General features: G+C 41.0%; 1 protein-coding gene across 2 annotated transcripts in view; it reads right to left on the bottom strand.

The window, feature by feature from the left end:
- csmd3b (CUB and Sushi multiple domains 3b) overlaps positions 1 to 12,507 on the bottom strand; it is a 291,556-nt gene that overhangs the window by 204,763 nt on the left and 74,286 nt on the right. For both annotated transcript variants that reach the window (XM_089023141.1, XM_089023140.1), the window contains exon 3: positions 1,918 to 2,030. In XM_089023141.1, coding sequence (XP_088879267.1) covers positions 1,918 to 2,030 — 113 coding nt within the window. The remainder of the gene's footprint in view (positions 1 to 1,917; positions 2,031 to 12,507) is intronic.

Genomic DNA, 12,507 nt, shown 5'->3' with positions numbered 1-12,507 from the left:
CAATCGATTCAATCGTCCCAAAAATGTTCCACTTTCTGGGTCACATGGTGGCGCTTTTACCACCCGACTCGAACGCTGGCATAGCGGCGCCCGGTCTTGACAGCCCTCGGCTGTTGAGAAGGGAATTAAAGTGTCGCCCGTGACAAGCTGAAAAGTGAACGTCAAAATGTCTCGGGGACTTTTTTTTGGGAGTCCTTCAAAGACAAAGGAACCGGGAATAAAAGAGAAATATTGGAACCCTTCACGATGCTACAATGGAAGATCAACACGGTGCCTTTCGGGATGCTGTCGAAGGCATTTTCAGAATGCAACGTGTTTTTTTTTTATACTGGTACTTATGTCGGACAAAAGTATTTTTCAACACCGTGGTTCACTTCCTTCACCGCACGATTCATAATCTCACTGTTTCTTTTTTAGGATGTTGGTGCTAAAATAATATTTGTGTTGTCATAATTGTATTGTATTTATTGTTTTCTATTTTTAATTGTGTTTTTATTTATTATTGTATCTATGCTTGTCTGTGACTGTAAAGTGTCCTTGAGAGCTTTGAAAGGCACTTGAAATAAAATGTATTATGTATCATTATTATTATATTATTGATTATTAAAGGACAACCAACACCATTTTTTTTGTTTTCTAACTGACATCAGAAAAACGTTTTACAGCATCTAAAATACCCAAAATATGCAGGCTGATATTTTTAGTCAAATGCAAAACATCAATAAAAATGAGTTAAAGTGTCCCAAAACTACTTCAAAATGACCTCAGAGATGGCAAGTTTCATAAGGTCCCGCACTTTTGTTCGTGACATCACACAAGGACGTCTTGCCTTGCTCTAGAATCAAAACAATGGATTCAGATTCGAAGAAGATGCTTTCTTGTTACTCATCCAGTTATGAATATGATTCAAATAGTTCTGAAGAGGAAAGCATAAATGTTTGCAATCGATTAAAGAAGTCCTTGCGTGTCATTTTGAGGTGTCAGGACTCCAATGTAGCGTCCCAGACAATGCACAAGATGGCGCCCAAGCTCCGTTGGAAATCTGATTTAGAAATCTGGGAATCTGGGCTGATTTGTCTGCTGGGAATTTGTGTCAGAGAATATCAAATAGTAGTCTTGGTGCAACACACGAGTCACCATCGCGTTATTTATAATTTTCCCTTCTAATTTCGCGATCAACACGGATCAACACGGATCAACAGAAGAGTAAAGCATACATGTTTGCAATTGATTAAAGAATTTATTCCGTGTCATTTTGAGGGGGGGAATGTAGCACAGAATGTGTGTCAGGGCGACAAAGCTCCGTGGAAAGCTTCGTGGAAACAGGCTGATTAATTCCTTACAATTTTTGTCAGTGAATATCAAATAGATGCTTGGTGCCACACACAAGGATTTACCATCGCGTTATTTTTGTGTTTTCCTTCTAATTTCGTCATCAACACGAAGTTTTCAGACCAAACAAAGTACCCAAAATGCATTGTGTGTCGCGTTCTCGGTCAGGGGCGTTCCTGATGTGACGTCACGTCAGTAATCGTCACCAACTCGAAAACAAGACTTCCTGAATATTTAGCGCGAGTCTTAAAACATAAAATATAGCTATATGCGGTGGAATATTTGTAAAATACGCTCAGTAGAAGTCATTTGAAGTGATTTTACAAATTATGGACACAACTTGTCCGGAGACGTCAGTTGTCCTTTAAGTTTTTTAGTGCTTTTTTGTTATTTTGACCTCAAGATGGCGCCACCAGAGACGCTGCCTTTAGAGCAGCTCTGTGTTTTGTTTTTCTACTTCTTCCTTTTCTCTTCATAACTTTGCTGCTGTGAAATGTCAATTTCTCCACTGCGACACTAATAAAGGCTAATCCAATCCAATCACCACGGAAACAACATGTGCGGCAATTGCATGTTGACTCGTACCTTCATAAATGAGCTTGAATCCGTGTGCGGAGACGGCAAAGTCGCTCGTCAGTCTCACAGAAAAGACGTTTCCAGTGCTAGTGACCGGAGGAGGCACCTGGAAGCCTGTTAACCTGCCGAGGAAAACAAAACAAAAACAACAACATATAAATACTCATCAACGACAGTCGCACATCATTTCTGACGACTAATATTCGGTCATCAACATCCATGAAAGCACAACGCAAACTTGTATTTGATTTGTTTGGATGAGCTAGTCGACTGTGATTAACTCATCATCATCATCCAAACAAATATGAAATCAACTTCGTTGCCGCTTGCTTAACAGAGGCGACGTTAACAAAGCGTAATAGACTAAACATCAAATAATAGCGAGGAGGAAAAAGAAGGACATAAATGATGCAATTAACTTATTCATTGCCAGACGTTGTGCAAAAATGTGTCCAATCCAGTGCCATGGTTTTTGTTATTTTCTCTCAAATTGCAGGACCCACAGAATATTGGGTTTTAGGACTGCATAAACATTCAATTCAGTGTCAGAAACCTTAGGCTCTCTTCTTTCATCGAAAAAAAAATAGTTGATTCCCAAGTTATATGGGTCTGGAGTTATCTGAGCTTGAAATGGGGGCGGCTGTACAAAATACAATATACAGTAAAGTCTCGTTATATCGATATTCTCGGGAGGTAGGAAAAAATGTTGATATAACCGTACTGTCGATAAATCCGTCCTGCGCCGAACTGCATTAACAAAAGCCGCCAAAAGAGGGCATCCAAATGCCATAAAAGAAACGGAGCTGGCCATGAGCTCGCCATTTTGTGCCTCTTTTTTTTTGGGGTGGGGTGAGAGATGTTCCCCCAATGTTACCTCAAAATGGCACATATAATTCTTTAATCGATTGCAAACATGTATGCTTTCCACTTCAGAACTACAGTGTCTTTGAATCATATTCATAACTGGATGTGTAACAAGAAAGCATATTATCCGAATCTGAAGCCATTGTTTGGATTCACAAGCAATGCAAGACGTCTTGGCGTAAAGTCATTTTTATTGGTGTTTTGCATTGCATTCATATACAGTACAGTGGGCATGTACATACACAACAGGGGAACTGCAACGGTTACATCTTATTAGTATTAGTATTATGTATGCAATTTAAAAAAGTCATCAATCTTCTGCTTCCTATTTTTACCTTTTAACACAAACAATTCAATCTCGTCTGCTACATACGACGAGCTGGCCTCTGAAAATGAAAATGGCTCTGCTACACCGGAGCTGGTCACGTAACAAACTCACGTGACCAAGTCACGTGACCAAGTCGACCAATGGCGCGACCGATACAGATTTCGATAATGATGGTACCGTATAGAAACCCCTAAGCAAATATCGATTTATCTTAAATATATTTTGTATCGATATAAATAAATAATCGGTGGGAGATGAAAAAGAGCACCGTAGTAACCGGATTATCGTAAAAACCACGAACTAAACGTACTAAACGGAACTAATTATACATAAAAAGACTAGAAATGTGCACATGAAATTAAAATAGTGTCGTAATAAGCAGTATTATCAATACAAACAGTATCGATATAACGAGACTTTACTGTAATACGTACATCCAGTACGTACATGTTACAATACATCAGAATTTATACAGTGCTTGCACAACAGCTGCATAACAAAGCGCTTCACATAATAGTCAACACAAAGCAAAATAATAAACACAAAAAAAGACGTTTATATGCTGCTTGATTTTTTTTTATATTGTGCTATAATACAATGATGCGGTGCACGGGCTATCAGTTCGTGATATGCGATGTGATGTCACTGTAGCGTCTATGTATTACGATGTACTGTATTTGATTTTATGGTGTAAATAGCATCCGGGTCGCGCCATGCTATGCAATGTTAGTGTCTTATTTTCCGCTTTGGTATTCGACATCATGCTACGTCGCGGTGTACATCTATGAAAATTTTCATTTCATGCTCGGTTATGCTGCATTTCAAGTAGTTTATGCTAACTGATGTGAAAGTGAAGATCGGGACAACCTGTGTGTGAAGATGGTGTCGTTTCTCACAGGAGAACATAAATGCGCGCTCTGTTGTACGGAACGCCTGCATCATTTAAATGGCCTTTTTTATTTTTGCAACTATGATAATTAATTGAATGATGATGAATGGATAGAATTGCTCCCATAAAGGGAAAAGTGTGTGTGCGAACACATAGCTTGAAATTGTATGCATGCTGTATATGTGTTAGGTGATACGTTGCACTTTTAATAGCTAGCTTCAACTTGCTAATGTGATTTCTGCTCCATGTGCCAGTGCACACGAAAGCTAGCACGCAGTCCCGCTAATGCGATTGTCGGCCTCCTATTCTTTTTTCTCTCTTTGACGTGACTCTGATTCTCACTTTACAGACGTTGTATTTGTTTATCCATGTATCCACTTATTTATGTATTCATTTATTTAGTTGTTTTTATTTGTTTGTGTGTGTGTGTCTGTCTGTGTATGTATGTATGTACAGTATGTACAGTATGTACACTATGTATGTACAGTATGTATGTACAGTATGTATGTACATTATGTATGTATCAGTGACGTTCGGTGAGGTTCATGGCTGCTGAAGCACTGACGTCATCAATGACGTCACCGCTCGTCTCTACTTAGTATTTGAACGGTAAATTCAGCGATTTTGAAAAAAAAATCCTAAAACGGTGAAGTTAAATGGACAAGAACTTTAAAGTACAAATCACTAAATACATCTAACTGTTTACTTTATTTTTTCATTTGATATTTCCATGACAGCTTTCCATGATGACAGGTGAGGCACTGCCTCACCTGCCACCACTGACTGCACGACACTGGTATGTATGTACAGTATGTATGTATGTACAGTATATATGTATGTACATTATGTACAGTATGTATGTATGTATGTATGATGTATGTATGTATGTATGGATGGATGGATGGATGGATGGATGGATGGATGGATGGATGGATGAATGGATGGATGGATGGATGGATGGGTTGCTGGGTTAATGGGTTGACTGATTGATTCATTGATTGATTGATTGATTTATCTGTGTATTTATCTATGTATCCATAATAATAATACATTTTATTTCAAGCGCCTTTCAAAACACCCAAGGACACTTTACAATAAAAACAATAAAACAAAGCACATAACAATAAAACCATAAGTAAAATGATACATAATAAAATAGAAGATAGAACTATACATTGAAAGCAATTTTAAACAAGTGGGTTTTGAGGTGAGCCTTGAAAATAGGGAGGGAGTCAATATTATGGATGTTATCCATGTATTTATTTATCCGTCCATTTATCCATCTATTTATTTGTTTATTGATCTATTAATTACTTTATTGATCTATTCTTCTTTTCCTTTCGGCTTTTCCCTTCAAGGGGTCGCCACAGCAAATCAGTGGCCTCCATCTTTAGAGGTTTGATCCACATGTTTGTTTTGGCCAAGCTTTTACGTCAGATTCCCTTCCTGACACAACTCTCTGTATTTATCCAGACTTGGGACCGGCACAAGAAGACATATGTCCCTTTGTGGCTACAGAACAAGCAACTCGCTCAGTAAAAGTCTCCCAAACACAAAATGGTAATCGTGCATACGAAATGTAATGGACATTTATTCATGTTTGATGAGCACCTCCGCTGCTCAACAGCAACAGATGTTAACTTTTTTTGCAGATGAGATTACGGGGGAGGGCGGAGGGGCGGTGGGGTGCATTATAAGTACATCCACAACAGGACATTTGCAATTACTCGTGACATTTGAACCCATTTCTGGACTGTTACTTTAATTTTTGCGATCAACATGATCACCCAAGTCCATCTCACCCAGATATCTTCCCTATCATTTCCCATCACCTCAGAATAATTAAGCGGCTCAACAGGCACCCACGCTTCCCTCATTATGGCCATTATTTGTGTTTTTTTTTTTTTGTATTGTTTTTTTTTATTTTATCAAAGTTCACAAACGTCTGCCTCTGTTATTTCTGCACGTTTCATCATGCGGCGTCTCGTTAGCATTCCTATCATCATCAGATATACTCCGAGGAGGAGATGAGGTCCAAGGGGGCATAATTGTTCAAGTCGGCTGAGGAATCAAGGCCAAACAAAATCACTTTCTGTCTTTTCTCACACGTTCACCACCGAGGACATTCACGCCGTTGAATTTTTATCCTTGATGCAAGGGACCGGAAGGAAAGCGACGACTCGCTTGTAATTATCGGCAAACAAACAAGTGATGCATTATTTATGATTGAAAGAAATGTCATCCCATCAATACCCCAAAGACAGTTGAATGAAATGGCGGATATCCCAGCACCACTGCCGACGATTAGCAGACATAGCAACCGATTAGCAGGGTCAGCGAAAACTTTCAACCGTTCAAGCACACCAATTCGGGATTCGGGAGTGATTCTTCCCACTTTGACGGAAAGTGGGGGGCGGGGAGGTTAGCAGCGGATTAACCTCGCTGTCAGCCCCGGAGGTTCAGAGGGGAACATGCTGTGACTCAGACTGACAAGTAGTGATGCAAGCTAAACATCGAATCTGGCCATTTTTTGTATCCAGGCGTTGCATTTTAGGTGCATCTTTTGCCATTGATGAGAAAGAAAAAAAATATGCCTCTGAATATTAGCATTGAGGTTGCAATTTATGAATCTAGAAATAATTTTACGCCATTCCCAAATTTGGTCGGATTTTGTTTTTTCTTGCGCGGTGCCAATAAAGCACTGATCAGACCTCTGGTAATATTTCCCAAGAGGGGGCAGGATTTGCCTTTTGTTAGCGGCTTTGTTACAGCTGTTATAAACCGATATGTAAATGCATTATAGTTTGGACAGCCGCGCCCACTTCAAGCTCAGATAACTCCAGACCCATATAACTTAGGAATGAACTATTTTTTTCTATAGTCTAAGTGTTAGAAGTAGTTATATACACATCCTAAAAACATCCAATGTTATTTAATTTCTACTTATTCTTATCAGTTAGTTAGTCTATATATGTATGTAGTTTAGTTATTTGTACATGTTAGTTTCGTATACATGTACGTAGCTCAGTCAAAACCTTAAGCTATCTTGTTTCAGTCTGATATAATATTCATGACTGTATAGATAGATAGATGATAGGTCCTTTTCAAAATGACATCACTCCTGTTGTCTATATCTGCTGGAGACACACTATCTCTCTCTCGCTTCTCTCAATCTTTGGCTTCCTTCTCACCTGTGAAGAGCATTCTCTAGCTGCCTGAAAAGTAAAATTATTTTTTGTATATCACGTTGCTTCCTGCTGATTGAATATTTAGACCAAGACAAATGAAGAACATGAACCAGGGGAAGAACTTTATTTACAACCTGACACTAAGGTTATTTTTTTATCCCGCATTGAATATTTATGTAGTCCTAAAACTCAATCTTCTGTGGGTTCCTGAATTTGAGTGAAATTGACATAAACCCTGGCACTGTAGTGGACACATGTTGTACATTGAGTTAAAAAATTTAGTTGAATCCGGAACAGGGAATCATCTCAAAACCCCCACAATACCATCATTGACTTTTTTTGTTTAAAACATCTTCAATTTTACTGTGCTCAAACCTTCGATAGCAACAGGCGCGACCCCCCCCCCCCCCCCCCTTTGTCCTCACCTCGCCGTCCCCCTCCGGGATCTTGGCGAGATGCCTCTGTGGGCAAACTCAATTTCCCTGAGGGCGTTTTTGAAAGCATCTGTAAACAGCCGCCCTGCACTATTTAATAATAAATCTTGTGTACCTCCATCTTCCCACACGACCCACCCCATGCGCCCACCACCCCTCCCCCTCTGTTTTTAGACACTTAGATAGATACTGACTGATGACCCTTCCCTCCCCCCCCGTAACCTAACCACCCCCCACTCTCCAAGCTAAAGCTTGTTTAGGCTTCTGGCTATCCCATCACTTACTATTACGCTTGACGGTCATGGGGAAGAACATACACACACACACACGGAAGAGGGGCAAACACAAATGGACGTGCATGCTGGTGCGAAAACACACACACACACACACACACACACACACACACACACACACACACACACACACACACACACAGACAGACCTGTGTTGTGCAGATAGGCAGAGACAGATTGCATGCCTCCACTGGCATTCAAAGGGGAGGTGTCAGGGCTGACAACGACTTAAAGGTCCAGTCGTTAGAGAGATATATGGGCGGGAGGATGGAGGGGAGGGGAGGGTAGCGGAGATTAGATATGGTACTGAGAAGAAAAAAAAAGAAGGAGCGCGTAAAAGAAGAAATATGACAGCCACGGGGATTAAACGCATGCGTCAAACGCACGTGGGAGGTCACAAACTTGACAGTGAGAAAGTCCCAAGACTGGACTTTGTCACAAGTATGTGACAAATCCCACAAAATGGTGGTCAGGAAGAGATTGCTGGCTAACATGCTGTCACAGATTGAAATGCTCTGCTGAAAATCGACCAAAACATTGATCTTTTTGTTTGGTTTTGCCAATCCAGGAAGACATTTTCAGAGATCATCAGTCTGCTTTTGTAGAAGAGCGCAGATATGACAATTTGCACTGGCGATCGGCTTAAATTGTAAGATTTCAACAAGCTTTTTAAAAGAATAACAGAATCCAAAAATATTTATCGATGACAGATCAAAATAGGTACAGTGGAATGATGTTGAATGTGGAGAAATTTATTTCACAGCACCAAAGTGATGAAAATCAGAGGAAAGGAAAGGAGGAAGTAGAACAACAAAATACAGGAATACAGGTGCTGTAAAGCCAGCCACTCTCGCGGCGCCATCTTGAAGTTAAACCAACAAGAAAAACTACATAACGACTAATATGACAACACAATGACACAGACAGTCATTCAATTCTAAGCACTGTCTGCACCCTTGTTGTATGAAGCACTTCTTGATGAAAAAGGAGAGGATCAAAGTGTCCTTTTCACCAGTGGATAAGGGATGTCGTACTGAAATGTCCACGTCTGCTACGAGCTAAACGTTGAAAGCAAACAAAGCTGTAGCATCAATTGACGAAAAGATACTATCTCACATCTCCTGCCCTACGTAAATCCGCTTCAATTCAAAGCTGCGACAGTTCTACATCTGGGCTGTGAAAATGCTGCCCTTTACAGGCGCAAAAAAAGCATAATCACCCCAGACCTGCCCAGCGATGACAGTCGAATGGCACTGACATTCCTCCCAAACCAAAAACAATGCTGCCAAAAAGGCGCGACCGCTCAGCAGAGTCTCCTACTTGATGAATGTTGTGGACCAAAAATGCTGAAAAACAATCCTTATCCATTCCACACGACGCACAACAACCAAAAGTGACAAAAGAAAACACAAAAACAACAACAAAAAAAGCAAAGCTCGTGAGAGCCCCAAGATGGCTGCCTACTCGGACGCCATTTTGGACTTCTTTATGATTTTGCGACAAGTCTTTCTGGTAAATTTAATGTTAGAGGTTTTTCACATGATCCTCAGTGGAAGAAAAATATTAATGTAACAATCCAATGCAGTGGCATTTCTTGCAATCCTTTGTGTTCGCAATTCAGCATGCATCACCCGCGGAAGTAATTACCGCTTTGACGCGTTGATGACAACATGGTGGCACAAAACATCAAGCCTGCCCTCCACTCAAAGGGCCTTTTTCACATCTCAACTCATGACTCTGATGCACATCCCTTAGAATCGTGACATGTCAGGAGGTTTCTGGGAGGTCGTCAAAGCTAACACTAAATCCATGTTCCGGACAGCCTTCCAATCTAAAATGATGCGTAGAAATGTAAACGTCGACCTTGGATATGGCTGACAGCTTTAATCAGGAAGGTGGCCATCTATATTTTTCCTCCGGCTTGGCATCGTGAATCGCTGTCCTTCCAAGACCGGTTTGAGGCGACGGCACGGAGCAAAGTGGAGCAAATCCAAGTGGACGCTTTTACAACGTTGAGCGTGATGAATGTTCCGCTGCCGCCGCAGCGCTCGCTCACTTATATTCCGGCACAACTTAACACCTGTGAACTTGGTCTCGTGCTTTTTTCAGGGGCGGATACCATAGGGGAATAAATCAGGCCAGGTCACTCGGTTCAATTATGTTGTTACTGTACTATTTAATTCATTCACTGCCAGACGATGTGCAAAAATGTGGCCAATTCAGTGCCAGGGTTTTTGTCATTTTCAATCAAATTGCAGGACCTAAAGAATATTGAGTTTTAGAACTACATAAACATTCCCTTCAGTGTAAGAAACCTTAGAGTCTCTTCTTTCATCAGAAAAAAAGCATTAATTCCTAAATTATATGGGTCTGGAGTAATCTAATCTTGAAATGGGGGTAGCTGTACAAAATACAATACAATACAATACAATACAATACAATACAATACAATACAATACAATACATAGATATTGATTTATATCGCACTTTAAGTCATTCACTGCCAGACAATGTGCAAACATGTGTCCATTGCAGTGGCAGGGTTTTTGTCATTTTCACTCAAATTGCAGGACCTTCAGAATATTGAGTTTTAGGACTACATAAACATTCAATATGGCATAAAAAAACCTTACATTCTCTTCCTTTATCGAAAAAAAAGTTAATTCCTAAATTATATGTGTCTGGACTAATCTGACCTTGAAATGGGGGCGGCTGTACAAAATATAATACAATACATACATATTGATTTATATAGATTTGATTGATATATATTATATATTTATATGATATATATTTATATTTATTATGTAAATTTCTCCACTGTGAGACTAATAAAGGCAAATCCAATCCAATCCAATAGCACTTTAACAAAAGCTGAAGCTGGAACAAGGCACAAACATGAAAAAAGGAAAATTATGTCCGTTGTGGAAGGGAAAAAAACCATCGCTAGAGGTCTGACCAACACATTATCAGCACCCCCCGCAGGAAGAAAAAACATCGCCTGCCGCCCGTCTCAGTCCGATCTTCGCCTGCAATTGTCAGAAGGCATATGCCAAACATCCGTTCTGATCCTCACAGTTGGGGAAGGGGGCTGAGGGGTGGGGGGGTCGAGGCCTGCTCTGTGGCTCATCAAACTGATCCCTCCAGAGGGGAAAGTGCCTGCCTGACACCTGGGTGACGACCCGCAATGAGGTGGTGAGCATCAAGAGGCTAATGGGAAGCTAGAGGGGATTACCAGTTTAGCCGCTGGGATTACTGGAACACTACACGCACCCACACACACATATATACACGTACACAAAAATACACACACGCAAGTGTATTTACCAGACTGCGAAAGCCATTCGAGGCATATTGGCTCAGTGACTCTCAGTGGCCAGCAATTCAAAAACAATTGCGCTAAAATGGTCAAAAGCCGTAAGGATCTGAGCCAGCCGGGTTCCTTTAACTCATTCACTGCCAGAATATGTGCAAAAATGTGTCTAATCCAGTGCCAGGGTTTTTGTCAGTTTCATACGAATTCCAGGACCCACAGAATATTGAGTTTTAGGACTGCATCAACACTGCCAACAGCACTGCCCCCCACCCCCCCAAAAAAACACTTCTTAAAAGCCGCCATACACGATTCAGTTGCGAGGAACAGTCTGTGCTGTTCTTAGAGAAAGATCAATCCGAATGTCAGCCTTCGCATTTGATTTTTTTTTTTACTATCAAAACGCTTCACTGTAGTACACAATCAGAAAAATACAAGAATCACAAAAAATGACCTTATTTTATGTTGTTTAAGGCACAACCAAAAGCATTGATTTTCTTTAAATGATGACCCGGCGCCTTATACACTGGTTTGCCTTATATGTGAAGTTATATTGAGCCACAACAGGTCTCGGAACGACTGTCAGCAGCCACCGACTCCATTTCCCTCCATAGGAGTTGTGCGTAACTCCAACCTCTATTCTAGCGCCTTATAATGTGGGGTGCCTTATATTTAGAACATTTTATGTATTGATATATTATACAGGGGCGGCCCGGTAGTCGAGTGGGTAGCACACCGGCTTCACAGTGCAGAGGTCGCCGGTTCGCGTCCCGGTCCGGCCTCCCTGTGTGGAGTTTGCATGTTCTCCCCGGACCCGCGTGGGTTTTCTCCGGGTCCTCCGGTTTCCTCCCACACTCCAAAAACATGCATGGCAGGCAGATTGACCACTCCAAATTGTCCCTAGGTGTGAGTGTGAGAGTGACTGTTGTATGTCTTTGTGTGCCCTGCGATTGGCTGGCAACCAATTTGCAAACTCCCCCCCTCTGGTACCATCACACGGTCGATTGCTGTGCAAGAGTGAGATGCTGGCTGGCTAACCAAAATTGTCGGACATGTTGCCTGCCTGCTAGCGCGTTGCGGTGCCAGGTGTAGAATTAAAATTTTAAAAATAGGGTCTGGAGATTGTGGTCGTAAGTACGGGTGGTTTTAAGTTGAGATGGTTGTAAGTCGGATGTCACCTGTATTTGGAAAACTTGTGTCATTCATTAAAGGTGCGCCTCATACTCCAGTGCGCCTTATATATGGACAAAGTTTGACAAAACACCATAAACAAACACCGGGAAATATGGT

Source organism: Hippocampus bargibanti, linkage group LG20 (assembly GCF_051943395.1).
Source record: "Hippocampus bargibanti isolate YZ-2025 linkage group LG20, ASM5194339v1, whole genome shotgun sequence".
Taxonomy (NCBI): domain Eukaryota; kingdom Metazoa; phylum Chordata; class Actinopteri; order Syngnathiformes; family Syngnathidae; genus Hippocampus; species Hippocampus bargibanti.
Note: the sequence above shows the minus strand (reverse complement) of the source record. Positions and strands in the feature narration are given on the sequence as shown.